At 32.7% G+C, this 15,816-nt stretch overlaps 2 protein-coding genes across 3 annotated transcripts in view; one reads left to right on the top strand and one right to left on the bottom strand.

Annotated features, from left to right (window-relative positions):
* Window positions 1–7,856, top strand: part of LOC128187906 (nucleolar complex protein 4 homolog A-like) — a 108,482-nt gene extending 100,626 nt beyond the window's left edge. For both annotated transcript variants that reach the window (XM_052858591.1, XM_052858592.1), the window contains 2 exons: window positions 1,340–1,453; window positions 6,447–7,856. In XM_052858591.1, the coding sequence (XP_052714551.1) occupies window positions 1,340–1,453; window positions 6,447–6,563 (231 nt within the window). In that variant the 3' untranslated portion in view covers window positions 6,564–7,856. The remainder of the gene's footprint in view (window positions 1–1,339; window positions 1,454–6,446) is intronic.
* A 71-nt stretch (window positions 7,857–7,927) lies between these two features.
* The window catches only part of LOC128187904 (cilia- and flagella-associated protein 251-like), an 87,801-nt gene continuing 79,912 nt past the window's right edge, over window positions 7,928–15,816 (bottom strand). Inside the window, exon 22 of the mRNA XM_052858586.1 lies at window positions 7,928–10,833. Coding sequence (XP_052714546.1) covers window positions 10,610–10,833 — 224 coding nt within the window. The 3' untranslated portion in view covers window positions 7,928–10,609. The remainder of the gene's footprint in view (window positions 10,834–15,816) is intronic.

Below are 15,816 nucleotides of genomic sequence, written 5' to 3' on the forward strand. Positions count from 1 at the left end.
CAGGTTTATTTACTGTTAGTATTTTTACATCGTATTCTCTGAAACAAATAAAAATACTAATATGAGAAGAAAAAACAAATCCCGCCGACTACTGAAAAACCGATTTCAGTTTGTAATCATATGAATTTTATCTTTGGTATTGATTATTTAGTTACTGTTACCTTTTCTTGGATTTTTTTTATTATTTACGGCATTAATATGAATCATGGATATTTCTTTTAAGCAATAAATATACATGTATTAAGTAGTATTTTTTGTTAATTCTGTGAATGATTTTTTTTTGCTGTGAATATAAGTATCAATTTAATTTAATTAATCAGTTCAATACTTATGTACATATATGTTTCTAATATCAGTAGTTCTATTATTTCGTGTTTTCTTATAATTAATTCTTACTAACAGAGTTAGAGGAAAAATCCAAAAGGACCCGAAGAAAACAAAAATCGATTAGGATAAAAGCGTCTGAAAAGCAAGCAAATCGTTTCGTGCGAGAATCGTTTCTTGTAAACTGTTCAGCGTTTCGTGTAAACCGTCCAGCGTTTCATGTGAACCATTTAGCGAGCGTGTGGTGTAGTAGTACGTTTCAGGGTCTGTAACTAGAGTATCACCTTACCACTGGAGGTGTCATCCTTAGATAGTGGAAACTCGAGTTTGTTCAAATCATGATCCGGGGGTAGGAAAGGGCTACATTTTTGGGAAGGGTTGAATTTTTACATTGAAACAAATAGAAAAAAATCTTTTAAAATCCTCTTCTCAAAGAACTCAAACCTCAATAGGAGTTTAGTGTTTAGCATAGGAATATGTGCATAAAAATTTGAATATCTTTTTAAACAAGATATACTCTTTTAATTGTCAAGATAATTTGTATTTGATACCATGAATTTGATGTGCTCAGAGGTATGGCTATTGTTGCTTAGGTAAGCAATGTGGCCCCTTGAGCCTCGTTTCCATGTTTCTTGTGAAATAATGCACTGACCTGCCTTTTTGATATTAATTATCTGATGGCTTAAAAAAAGTGCAAAAGATTTGAAATTGAATTGTAACCGTATGCTACGGCAAAATAAAATATTTGTTTACAGAGGTGAAATACTTTGAATTAGTAAAAAGCCTGCTGCTTTATAGGGATAGCAGTGAGTGGTATTCAGCTTTAAGATATATATTGTACATGTACATAGTAAATACAAATGTTTGTTTAGTGAAGATAATATAACATTTTATAAATTATCCAATCCTTTCATATTTATTTGAAAATGTTCAAGTCAAGAGAACTTGATATTGAGTCCAAGCTTGAATATTATAATCCTTATATACAAATGTACTCTCTACTTTTCCATTGTAGACACTGCAGTGTCATTTCCATCCTGATGTGGCAAAGAAGGCCAAGAGAATTGACCAACCTTTGGTCAAGAATGATATTTCACTAGGGATTCTTCTTGAAACGTCATACAGTGATGTAAGAATTTTAAATGTACTGAGAGAGCAGGGTTTGACACTAAGGCACGTCCGACCGACATTGTCTAGTAAACGATAGGTCCAGTCGGGTTAAATGTCTGTGTACTAGCCCGACTGGTCGTGTGAAAAAAAAAGTGTGCACATCGATACTTTTTCTGTAATATTACTATCAATAGAAGTAAAAGCACTTTTTCCTAACAGGCATAAATTCTGCAAACCGTAATTTAAGTACAACCCAAGGACTAACCTAGAGGATGAAGTGGGGGAAATGCTCACTTTTTGATCGATAACTTCGCCGGAATTTCCTCCGGACGAAAAGTCCAAGCCGCCCTGTACAGGGAGTTCATATAATCGTGTAAATTAACCCTAAGGGCAATAAAATGATAATTATTTAATTCTAAAGACGTCTTCACAAACTCAGTTTATGCCTCTTGTGATTAATTAATCTAGTCTGTTTTATCTTTAGGTGTTATAAATACGGGTGATGCAACCACACGCTGTACAAGACGATGTTTATTACTTTAAGGCTAGTGTTGATTCTGTATAACAGTGAATTTGTTGGTAACTTGTAATTACCTAATAACACTGCCAAATTTATACTAAAATAATCATAAACCCTTTGTTTACAGTTATAATATCTTTTTAAAAAAAATATAATCCCCAACATAATGGTTGGGTTGGGCTAATGCCACCAGAATACACTAAAAACAGAGGCTGATTTTATTTGTCATTTTAGTTAAAACAATTACAACACATTTTATCTATAAAATGTATGAATACATCAATTAATTTAAACTAAATAAACTTGATAATTTTTTTTTCAATTTTTAGAATTTGTTTTATTTTTTAATCATAATGACTTGTTTCTTATCTAATTTAAATTATTAAAGTTTAAATCTGTGAATATCATCATTATTGTTATGCCATTGTCAAGTTATGAAAGTCTCCCCGATTTCTCAAACTTCTCCATGTTTCTCTGTTAAGGAGAAGTAAGGGAAGTCTCCCTAAAGTTTTGTTGGTCCCAACCATTGAATACTTGTATCATTAAATTATTAGTACAGTTTGAATAAAATTAAATCTTAAATAGTGTTTGAATGATTCATTATTGGTAAAGATAAACCAATACAACTAAACAGAAATGGGTATTCAATATTTTATGTTTGTCATTGCTTTTAGTTTATTTTTGTCAAAATTGGTCAGGGCTAGTGAAAAATTGCTGAGGTAGCCCGACTGGTCTAGTAATTCAAAAACTTAATGTCAAACCCTGGAGAGAGAGAGAAAGAAAGCATTTGGTCGCCATATTAGTTTTGATCGCTTCTCAACTGCCTTTGGGGTATATAAACCCCTGCGAATGTTATTGTCATTTAAATTTTTACCATGGTTTTATTTGACCCTTTCATCTAGGTATTGTAGTCAAATATAAAATCAAGTTGTTTATTGATTTTAAAGTTTATCATCATTAATTGGTGGATAAAATGAGTTCTAGAAATAAATGTGACAGAAAGTATAGTTTTTAGCTCACCTGCGCTGAAAGCTCAAGTGAGCTATTCTGATCACATTTTGTCCGTCGTCCGTCTGTCTGTCCGTCTGTAAACTTTTTTACATTTTGAACTTTGAGCTTTCAGCTCAGGTGAGCTAAAAAAAAAAGACCTATATCACAAAGGCTATGAATTATTACATGTCTACCAAAAGGGGACAAACCCAGACAATTTCTGAAAAACTGGCATCTAATTACCTTGTTGAATGTACTATACAAATTAATATCAGGATGTCTCAGTTATAGAATTAAATCTGTTTAAAATTATTTGATATCAGAAACTCAGTCTGGTTTCACAAAAGGTCGTTACATAGGAGAAAATACCAGATTTGTTTACGATCTATTGTCTTTTACTAAAACAAAAATTATACCTGGTTTAGTTTTGCTTTTGGATTTAGAGAAAGCTTTTGATTCCATATTTTGGAGATTTATTCATAAAGGTTTAGAATATTTGGGTTTTGGGGAAAATATGATTACATGGATAAAAAATTTAAATACACAGATCAAAGCATCAATCTTGCAGTGTGGTTTCCTTTCAGAACAGTTTGATATATATAGAGGATGTAGACAAGTAGATCCTATTGCTCCATATTTATTTATTCTATGTGCAGAAATTTTAGCTATTCTAGTAAAACAAAATTCAAGTATGAAAGATATTGTGGTTAATGGTAAGGAACATAAGATATCCCAATATGCGGATGACACAACTTTAGTGCTTGATGGTTCACCAAAATCACTTTTTGCTGCACTTGACACTGTAGATTTTTTTCTACTTCTCAGACTAAAGTTCAACCGCTCAAAAAACAAAAATTGTTTGGATTCGAAGCAAGTATATCTGACACCATACAAGATGGAAACTATTGTGGGGATGTACAGCATTTAGTGTACTGGGAATAGAATTTTCTGTCGATTTGGAAAAAATAGTTAACCTAATTTATGATATCCAAATACCCAAAATTAAACCCATGATACAACTGTGGAACAGGAGAATACTCACTCCCATTGGTCGAGTCACTGTTGCTAAAACATTACTTTATCCAATGCTTAACCATCTTTTTATTTCTCTCCCAAACCCTGATAAAGATCATTTACATGTATCTTTTTAAAGTATTTTTTTCTATGAATTTGTATGGAATTCAAAGATTGACAAAGTGAAATTTTATTTAAGTTTTTTTAAAGTTTGTTTTAAGACAACTACTGATACTTCAATACAGTGGCTACAATACAGAATTCTTCCAACAAATTATTATTTGAAAAAGAATAATGTTATTTCATATGATATCTGTTCTTTTTGTATGGAAAATGTGGAAACAATTCAGCATGCATTTATGACATGTTCAGAAATACTACCTATATGGAATAATCTTCGTATGTATATTTATAGAAAAACTTCAAATAGCGTTGACTTCCTCCAATAGCGTGTCCTCCAAGCAATTAATTATACCCCCGCAAACGAAGTTTAGGGGGGTATATTGGTTTCACCCTGTTCGTCTGTCTGTCTGTCTGTAGACGCAACTTTGTCCCCCCTATAGAATTTTTTATTACTGCATGGAACAGTTTGAAAATTTGTACATATGTTGAACACCATCTGAAGATGTGCACCTGCAAGATTTAATGATTTTATGACAGTTTTCATTTTCCTTATTCTATATATTGTACACTAATGTTGAAAAAAAGGGAGGTAATCCTTACAAATCTTATTAATGAATGAATAGTATTAAAACACTCTAAAATATATTTATATAAATACATCCAGATGGAGGTTTTTTGTCTTTATGTCTTAATTAATAAAAACATTTATTTTTTTTAAGTATTCTATCAACTGACAATGCAAAGTTTTTGTTTGTCAATGATAAATTTTTAGGAGCTAATAAGAACATCAAAGACAAGTGTGGCTGAATTCATTTGTCCCAAGGGAGCCATTATCTGAGCCATGGTTCAGATGGAGCATGTGTTTAGGGGAAATTGATAATCTGTAAAATGGGTGATGGTTTTGGGGCCATTTTAAAACTGTTTCATGTAAACCAAAAGTTTCTATCATTATAAGGAAATAAATATTATCATTATTAATAAAGAAGTTAAACTATTTTAGAAGTTGTTTAAATTTATTAGTCAAGTAAATTGATGAAGTGACCCTATTTGGCATTAATTTAAATGAAATTCAAATTTACTGATGTATGATTGAAGTGTTTTGGCAATTTTAAATTAAATTAAATTTCCTTTTTTACATATTTTTACATAGTATGTAGTATGGTAATAATGGTAATGTTTTGGGAGTTTATTAAATTTAACAAGCTCATCAAAGAAAATCATAGTCCTATGGGATCAATTTTCTGATATGGAGTTCCATTGTACCATAGGAGAAAGTGAGGAAAATTTGAAACAACTAATTGCATCTGTCAAGACTCTTATTAGAAAGATATTGAAAGTTTTATCAACAAAAGAGCATTGCTTGGCTACCAGTATCTCCATTTACTGCAAAGGGAGGGGTTATTGTCATTTTGTTGGTTTTTCTTTAAAAAATTAAATTTAAAAAAATATATCATCAGATACATACATTTATAAATGTATTACTGTTATAGATATGTATCTACAGTGAAATTCTGACAATTTTGATTTCAATTTTTCTTTGTTAACTAATTTTTTTTACAATTGTAGAATTTTTTTGTTGTTGTATGTATTCCAAACCTTTATTATTCAATTCAATTATTTGTCCTTGAAATTATCCTTGCGGGGGTATTAGTCCCATTAGGACAGTTCTAGTTTTTAATTGTTCAAAGCAAAACAAAAAACCTGGCTTTGTTGGGATGTTACATCATCTATTATTCAAATATCAAGTTGAAAAATAAAAAGCTATCAAATCATGTGAGATTACAAAATTTTATAAAATCTGGGAAAATTGGAAAAACATATTTTATTGTTATTTTAAACATGGTAAACAACTGATCGATTTATTTATATATATTTTTCTTCCTTTTTGTTCGCTTTGAAGAGAATGTATTGTGAAAGGGAGAGAAAAGAGTGTGAAAGTAAGAATGCGAAAAAAGCCTTATGTATTATATTGTTTATGAAATCATATGTGATTATGAAAATGGAGGAAAAAAAGAAATAATAAAACAAAAATTGTAAATTTATGGCCCCTTAGTCAGATGTACTTTCAAAGTTTTGCAAGTTTACTTAGTAACTGAATCCATGGTTATTGTGTCCATAATGTCCTCTTCTTAAATAGTGATATTCACAGGCCATGGGAAAAGGGTTAAGACTTCTTAAAGGGGGGAGGGTAAATATGGCCATATAGTTTAATTTTTTGGGTCACTTTAGTAACTTATTGCTGTTGGTCTATGGTACTCGGGTGACTTTTAGAGTCTGTGGGCCTCTTGATATTATTAAAATTGATATTGTTACGAGTACATACTGTATGCAAAAATAGTCTTATTTTGATGTTTATTTTTTTCAGCTTTATGGAAAAGAAACAAAAAAGAAAGTAAAGCATGCACCTGCCAATTTTAATCCACCAAAGGGAATTACGGGATTACCTAGCGACAAATTAAATCTGTGCTGGACATTGGATTAAAAAAAGAGAGATGGAAAAATTTGAGTGACAGAAAATTTGAAATGGGGTTGCTTGGAAAAATTGGAGTTTGAACAGTTGGTTTTTAACTCATCTGAGCTAAAAGCTCAAGTGAGCTTTTCTAATACTTTTTGTCTGGCGTCTGTCTGTCCGTCTGTCTGTCCATCCGTCTGTAAACTTTTTACATTTTCGACTTCTTCTCCAGAACCACTGGGCCAATTTCAACCAAACCTGGCACAAGGCTCCTTAGGTGAAGGGGATTCAAAGGGCGACACTCTCTCTCAAAGGGAGGTAATAAAGAATTATTAACAATTTGTTGGTATGTTTAAAAAATCTTCTCAAAAACCATTTGGCCAAAAAACTGTAACTTGTGTGGAAGCATCCTCAGATAGTGTAGATTCTAGATTGTTTAAATCATGATCCACGGGGGTACGGTGGGGCCACAAATGGGGATCGAATTTTTACATAGGAATATATAGAGAAAATTCTTTAAAAATCTTCTTCTCAAGAACCAATTGGCCAGAAAAGCTGTCATTTGTTTGGAAGCATCCTCAGGTAGTTTAGAGTCCAGTTGTTTAAAATCATAATCCCCGGGGTACAGTGGTGCTACAATGGAGGAGGGGTGATTTTTATATAAGAATACATGTTTATAGAGAAAAAACTTTTAAAAATGTTCTTCTCTAGAACCAACTTGACAGAAAAAGCTGTAACATGCAATTGTGTGGAAGCACCCTCAAGTAGTGTATATTCTAGTTTGTTCAAGTCATGATCCTTTGGGTTAAGGTTGGCCCACCAATGGGGGGGGGGGGGGGGGCAAATTCTTACTTAGAAATGTATAGAGAAATATCTTCTTTTTGGAAAGGATGAGACTATAATGGGGGGGGGGCGAATTTTTACATAAGAAATGAATTTATCATATTGACATTTGTGTAGACTGTGGACCTGGATAATTCTTGGGCCACACAAGGGGTTCAAAATTTGATATAGGTTTATATTTATATGAAAAGTTGTCTAAGATCATTTTGAGAATGGCAATGGTCAATATATGATATAACTATGAAATTATCTAGTTACAAAAGGTGCCCAATATAAAAACATCTGTAGAAATTTTTGGAAAGATTTTGAAACAGGATCAATTTTACTCATTCTTTGTCCCAATATTTTTGGATATGACTTCTTAAAGTTGATTTTATTATGGCTAGTGTTGCTGAGGTGAGCGATGTGGCCCATGGGCCTCTTGTTTTTGTTTTTGTTTTTTCATGCAGAATGCAAAATTAATAAATTTTAAAAAGAAAATATGTTATTTTTTGTATTTCTGAAGAACAAGGTTTCAAATGAATTATAGGAAGATATGAAAATTACTACCCTTCCATTGTTTTAAATGTTTATTCAAATATCATTCAACAAGAACTTATAGGGGCATGGTCACGATTTTGGTCAAAATCTATTTTTATTTTTTATTTACAAAACTTTAGGAATGCATTTCTAATTATCAAATGAAAGATGTATAGCGCCTTTTCCCATTATTTCGCCAACCCCCGTTGTCTGGACGGAAAGTACCTGTTACTAAATATTGCTTCAGGTATCCGTCGCAATATGATTTTCGAAACATTTTTACTGCTTTTATAATAGAGTCTGTTACAACTGATTTGTCATAAACTCGGGAAACCTGCATCGACAAGTGAATATATGAATGTCAGTTGGTATTCTGAAGCGTGATAACTTCCAGCAAAATGCAATTTGAATCCAAGTGTACAGCTGTATGTAGAACCCATATAATATAGTGTTAATAAAGAGATCTGTTTATATTGGGTGTGCCTATACTCAGATAGAATTAAACAAATAAAAAAAAAATCATGCTTATCAATTAACTGAAAAAATAGTTACTACCTGGTTGAATCAATCCAGCGACCACAAAATCAAAAGGACCTCCGCGTTACCACTAGACCACGCATCTAACACGTTCAATGGGTGTCTTAAATATATATGGCTATATAATACAAGATTGTATTAGAAAGGTCACTAATTGAAATACTCTAATTTTCAGTACCAAGACCACGTTAAACTAAAATTAATTCAATGTAAACATGTACTACAATACCTGTAAAACATAATTAGGGCTTTTCGACTTTCGGTCGAAAAGAACTATTGTTATTCTTCTGTTTATTATTATTCTTATTCTCGACAAAGTTTCGTCAGCGATTTTATGAAAACGGAAAGACATATTAAAACAAGTATGCAACAGTCTTATAGCACTTTTATATAACACGCGTATGTAAGGTTTTGGACTTCCGCTTACGGTTTTGACAGAGGTAATACTAAAAATTTATTAAAACACAATATCTTTATTGTTTTTTGAGTTGGAGCATTCAAATTTAAGAATAAGATGCATCTTGTCTAGATGTACAAAATCATAAGCGTTTGCATTTCTCTATATCTTACCGTTTTTGAGATATTAGGACTCAAACTTGAGAAAAGGGGGGGGTGAAAAAAATTCAAAAAACCTCAGTAATTTTAAAAGACGCCTAATTATTGTTTATATAGAACTATTTAACATATATTCCAAGTTTTAATAAAAAATATTGAGTACTTCCGATTTTATGAGCCTATGAAATATTTTCTATGGGAGTTTCAGTGTTAAACTAAAATCACGCGTCGTTCGTTTTCTCAAAAAGTTTCAAGTAAATGTTACAATATTGCAGATGTATAATGATACACAAAATTCGCAGACCGGAAAAGTTTTTGGGTGGACAATTCGAAAAAATTAGGGGCCAACGTGCAAAACAGCCCTTTAGCTGTCACTTTTTTCTCTTCAGATTTTAAAAATCTTTTCAGTGAATTGTTCAGAATAAAGAGTGCAATTTAAAAATTATGGTCCGAGGGGCCACTTTTTGACTCCTTATGGGGGTTTGAAAGGCCTAAAGATCATAACTTGTTTAAATTTCAAAATTATTTTTTGGAAGAGTTATCTCGCTTTGCTGTAAGAATATACAGCATAAATGCTGTAGGCATACCAAGTTGTGGGTCCGAGGAATGAATACTTACTTTAAAATGATTTTTTGAAAATATTCTTCTGGAAATTAAAAGTGTAGCTACTTGTAAAGTTCTGGAGTTATCTTTCTTTTGACATAGAACTATTTATACATTCCTACCTAAGCAACTGCATGGTTATACCGAGGCGTCCAGAAATTTTGGAAAAAGATTAGAGATAAATTTTTTGACATTTCAAATAAAAGAAGGGAAATTGGGGCTGTCGAAAAGCCCTTACTTTTTATTGAAAACAAAAACAGTTCTAGTTTTAATTTGATTTCTTTGGTTTGAAGAGGTTCAAATAGTCAAATATTCCATTTTTCATCGCATACTAACTATTTTACTATACATCTCTGATAATTAAGACTCTTAAAGCATGATAATTGTGTAATGTGCATTCCTTTGAATATTTGTTAACTAAATATTGTATAAAATTGAAAATGTCTGATGTTTGCAAAAGTGCTATATTTTAGGCAAAATCGTATATTAAGTGCTCTATACCTCTTTGAGAGTCAGTTGAAGAGTTATAAGCAAGATACATGGCTCACAATTCTTCGTCATGTAAACAAAACTCGTGCCATGTTTTTGTTCACATAATTTCAATATACTTGTAAAATATCTTTTTCAAGCTGATTTGTCTATCTTGTTATTCATTTTAAGCATAAATAAAGAGGTTCTCACGTTTAATACATTCATTTTATGTATTAAAAATAAAAGCTGGCATTTTCACTTCAACATTCAAAATGTAAACAAAAGCTTTGTTTACATAGCAAAGAATTGTAAGCTCTGTAATTCGTTAATAAGTCGACGAATGACACCCAAATTTTGGTTGCCTTGCTAACGCATTGAAAACATTAAGATCAGAATTTTTTTTTACCAAAATCGTGACCATGTCTCTTTAAACACAAATAGACACAATATCACAGTCATCATTGTGAATTCTGATTCCTTTTTTGGAATGAATGTCTTAAAACCAAAAGCCTCGACGAATCTTGATATTTAAAACACTTTCACTGCATTTATGAAGTCAGCTGTGATGTGGCCATGACATCCTTGTACATTGAAAAGCCTAATATTTCATTTGCAAACATTTCCTCTGTGACGTTGACAGGGAGGTTTTGATCAATGATGTCCCCGGCAGTAGAGGAATCAAACTCTTGGAGCTCACTGCTGCCACCCTCTCCATTGAACCCAAGTAGAGTTGTAAGGTACTCTGCTAGCTCATACTCTGTCATGTGTTCTCCTGTGGTAAAACAGAGTTAATGCAATCAGTTTAAGTTTTGTTTGTTATGCACTATTGAAATGACATAGCAAATTATTTAATACATGCAGAGACTCCCCCCCCCCCCCCCCCCCCTTCATCTCAATGACTAGCTGCAATAATGTAGCCCTCTCCCGATTTTTTTTTTTGGGGGGGGGAGGGCTACAACTCCATAGGATCTCCGTAATGGTGCAAATGCGGGAGGGATTCACTCCCAGAACGATTTCGGCTCAAATCGTACATAAATGACAATAACATTTATATTTCTTACCTGAACTCAAATATTGTACTTGTGTATGGCGTAAATTAATCCAAAAATATCAGGTTTAGTCCATATATCGGTTATTTTTTCGTGTATGTCAACAACGCAAGTTGAATTTGTCCGCCATGTTTACTGACCTTGCTCGGTTTTATTTTGGGACAGCCAATGAGAATTCAATTCCCCTATTTTAAACATAATTAACGCGGTAAATATGAATTTTCTATTATAAACCATTTCCTTAAATGATGTTTCAGTGATAGAACAAGGTAAGATCGCTTATTTACACTGACATCCACATTATCAAGTCCATCAAAACTCCAAGTGTAAATCCCATAAAATCACACGAGAACTGTCATGGCTGCTATAAATGACGACTTGTACACATGCTGATGTGTTTTATCTGGTTTTGATTTATATACGGTTAATTTGTTCAACCTGAATTTTTAAAAATCACTTTTTACGGAGATACTATAGAATTCTAGCCCTCTCCTGTGAACATCAGATATAAAACATAGGTAATCACAGATTACAAACTCACCAAGACGAGGCACCAACTTTATGAGGCATCACCTTTTTGAGACCACCTTTATCATATTACTATATATGAAAATCATATTTTATGATCTTAGATATACATGGATACTGTTTTGACACAAATTCGTTTATCATATGTTAAAAAATTGTATGATAATCATATGTTCCTTTCATGGAGTATTATAACTAAAGATACAATATTTATCAATACAATAATAATTATAGAATATGACATTGCATCCTATGAAACTTACAATATATATCATTTAATATAATATAATACTGTAATAAATAATGATGGAATATGATATTGTTACATATGATATGATATTGTATCATGTTATACATTATTGTATTTAATCACATCATACAATATCAGAATTCTTATATAAAATACAATATAGTGGCTATATGATACAACATCTTCTCGCATTATCACCGGTGTGAGATCGGTTTGTCCGGTGTGAGACAGCAGTGTGAGATTTTTCTGTCTTACACTGTGTATTACTACGCTGTTTTAAAACGTAAACAAACGTTGTCTGCTGTAGGGAAATGCAAAATAGTGCATTGAGATTATCCATTAAGTAATTGTGTTGCATAATTAATTACAATTTTTCATATTTTAATTGAAAAAAACTGTCGTATGCTTTCATTTAACTTGCACTATTTGAAGCACGCGGAGGGATAAACCGAAAGTAATCTATTGAACGTCATAACAGAAAGTTGTCAAACATCATTTTTTAAGCTAATATAATGCGAGAAAAATAATCATTCATTATATACTCGTGTGGGATAGTGAAATTCCACCTCGGGGCCAAGATTCACGGTCTAGGACTCGGCAAAGCCTCGTCATAGACAGTGAATCTTGTCCCCTCGGTGGAATTTCACTATCCCACACTCGTAATAATGAATGATTCTATTATTATCACATGTTTATCCCAATATACGGTGGATATCACTCATGGGATAAAAATTTTGATATTCCACTGTGTGTTCTTACGCCACGCGACGTCATAGTTAATCATTACGTAGGTTTAGACGGTTGATTGACGTAGAATGAAAAAGTAAATAATTAATTCAGTTGAGGGGTGTTGAGATATAAATTTGAAAATTCATAAAAAAATGTTAGAAAATGAATGTCTGTTAAACTTCAAGGAACTTTTTTTCCATGCATAACGTTGTTGACGTGTTGTAAATAATGTGTTGTGCGGCTCACAATCACAATTTTTACAGAAAAAGTTGGGATTAATAAAATACTTGCTAAAACATGTGATAAAAAGAATATCTCATGATTTGCGATGGTATATGATTTTTATCCAACTCGTTATGTGTTTTCTATCCCCTCGCCAAGGCTCGGGGATAGAAAACACACAACGAGTTGGATAAAAATCATTTACCATCGCAAATCATGAGAGATCCTATATCTATCACATAATACATCACAATATTGTAACACATAATTATGATATTGTATTCTATAGTATGATGTTGTATCGTATGATTTTTTAAAATTCCTATATGTGAAAGGAGAAAAATGTACCCCAATGCGCTAAAATTAAATTATTAAAAATGTCATTGCTCTTCCCCGTCAATAAACGATTGTTGTTTACCTGGCGTGAACTTGTGTGACGTTTTATAACCTTACTCACTTGATCGATCAATACACTCGAATGAAAAATGTTGTCACGAGATATGTTAAAGACCTATTATAATCGATGTATTGACAGGTATATCACTCTTATTTTACTAAAGCCCACCCATTATTTTCATCTATATTGAAGAACAACTTTTTCCCGCTGTAATATTTTCTAGCAAAGAATTCTAAAGACCTAGACTGGTCCCCTGTCTATAACCTGGTTTTCAATATATGAAATATCGAGCCCGAAGTTAAACTGATTGACCCCCCATTCTAAAAAATAAACCTCATCGAACATCCAAAACCTATGACTCAGAATCAGCATTCGAGCCTGTCAGGTGCATCAGTATCATAAGACGTAGCATCCAAGCAAGTTTGGTGAAGTTAGGACCAGTAATTATAACTACAATAAATCATCAGAGCACCTGCTCTAAAAACTTAAACCACCTCTAAAAACCTTTACCTCCTCCAGCATCAGAAATCTATGACTCAGATTCAGCATTCAAGCCTGTCTGATGCATCAGTATCATAACACGCACTATCCATTCAAGTTTGGTGAAGTTAGTACCAGTAGTAAATTTGAAATTGCTATCAAAGGGCACCTGCGCCAAAAACTTTAACCTGCTCCAAAAACCTTAACCTCCTCCAGCATCTGAAATTCATGGCCCAGATTCAGCATCCAAGTCTTTCAAGTCCAGGTGCATCATCCATGCAAGTTTGGTGAAGATAAAACAAGTAGTAACTTAAATACAGGACCTGCAACAAAAATGTTAAACCGGTTCCGACGCCGAGGGTATAGTAGAAGCTCCCCCTGACTTCATCTCGGTATTAAGCTAAAAATCGAAGAGGGCTACATTATTGCAGCTACTCAATGACATGCAGTATCAACTTTTTTTTTATTTTTGTACATTTTTACAAATTTTAAATATATGTATAAACTGGCCTGGAACATTTTACCTTTTTCACCTCATCTAAGCTGAAAGCTCAAGTGATCTTTGTGATCACATTTTGTCTGTCGTCCGTCTGTCTGTAAACTTTTCACATTTTCAACATCTTCTCCAGAACCACAGGCCAATTTCAACCAAACTTGGCACAAAGCATCCTTAGGTAAAGGGGATTCAAAGTTGTGAAAATTAAGTACCACACCCTTTCACAAGGGGAGATACATGTAATTAGGAATTATTGAAAATTTTCATAAATTTTTCAAAAATCTTCTCAAGAACCATTTGCCCAGAAAATCTTAAAACTTGTACGGAAGCATCCTCAGGTAGAGTTAATTCAAACTCGTGAAAATCATGACTCCAAGGGTAGGGTGGGGCCACGATGGGGGGGGGGGGGGGGGGGGGTCAATTTTTTACATAGGAATACCCGGTATTATATAGCGTTAATCTTTAAAAATCTTCTACTGAGCTTTTCTGATTACTTTTTACATTTTCGAATTTTTCAACAGAACCACTAAGCTGATTTCTACCTAACTTGGCACTTTGGTGAAGGGAATTCAAGTTTGTTAAAGTCAAGGGCCACGCCCTCTTTCATAATCAAAGGGAGATAAACAAGAGGCCCTTTGGGCCACATCGCTCACCTGAGCAACAATGACTTAAAATGGGTGTTCAAAAGATATTGTGCCATATGGCCCCTGTGTAGAATAACAAAAAATAAATATTGTACAGTATTGGAATTTTACACTTTTTTATTTTTTGAAAAAATTATTTGCAGCACGTGTTTAGCAAAGAGAAAAAAATTTAATATTAACATAACCAACATATCTTCTCAGCAACAGGAAGTGAAATTTGACATTGTACCTTTATGGAATACTACTATTTATACCGAGAATAAGAAAATCCTACGCAAGATCATTTGGTAGGGGTACACTGTTAACTTAAATTCCAATTCCCTATATTTTCGTTTTGCCCACCCCCCCCCCCCCCCCCACCACTTTATAAAGCGATCAAAATATATGAGAGCATATAGGTACATTTTCTACCTCAACTACTTACTAGTTATTGTATTTTTAAAAATATATATATTATAATAGTTATTGTATTTTATTAAAAAAGTTCCTATAGATGTGAAGAAGGAAATTGTACCTCAATGCACTAAATTTCTCAAACAAAAAATATTCAAATAATTATGGTATTTAATTTGCCTTCCCAATTATAACTAAACGACTGTTGTTTACCTGGCGTAAACTCGTGTTACTTTTATAACCTCACTCAAACTTGATTGATAAATACACTTGAATGAAAAATGTTGTCAATTGACATGTTATCGACAGGCATATCACTCTATTTTACTAAGGCCCACCCATTATTTTCATCTTTATTCAAAAATAACAAATGACTACAAACCAGGATAATTTTCCGCTGTAATATTTTCTTAGGAATAGCTATAATGCCTTTATCCCCGTAACAGAATTGTGTCAGAACTATGCAAACTGTTTCAACGGTGTCGTTTTTATTTATCGTGTCTGAAAAACTATCAAAATTGATGTAGATTTCATATTATTCATTGTATAAAAAGGGGGCACCAGGGA

The sequence above is a fragment of the Crassostrea angulata genome, chromosome 6 (genome assembly GCF_025612915.1).
Source record: "Crassostrea angulata isolate pt1a10 chromosome 6, ASM2561291v2, whole genome shotgun sequence".
NCBI lineage: Eukaryota > Metazoa > Mollusca > Bivalvia > Ostreida > Ostreidae > Magallana > Magallana angulata.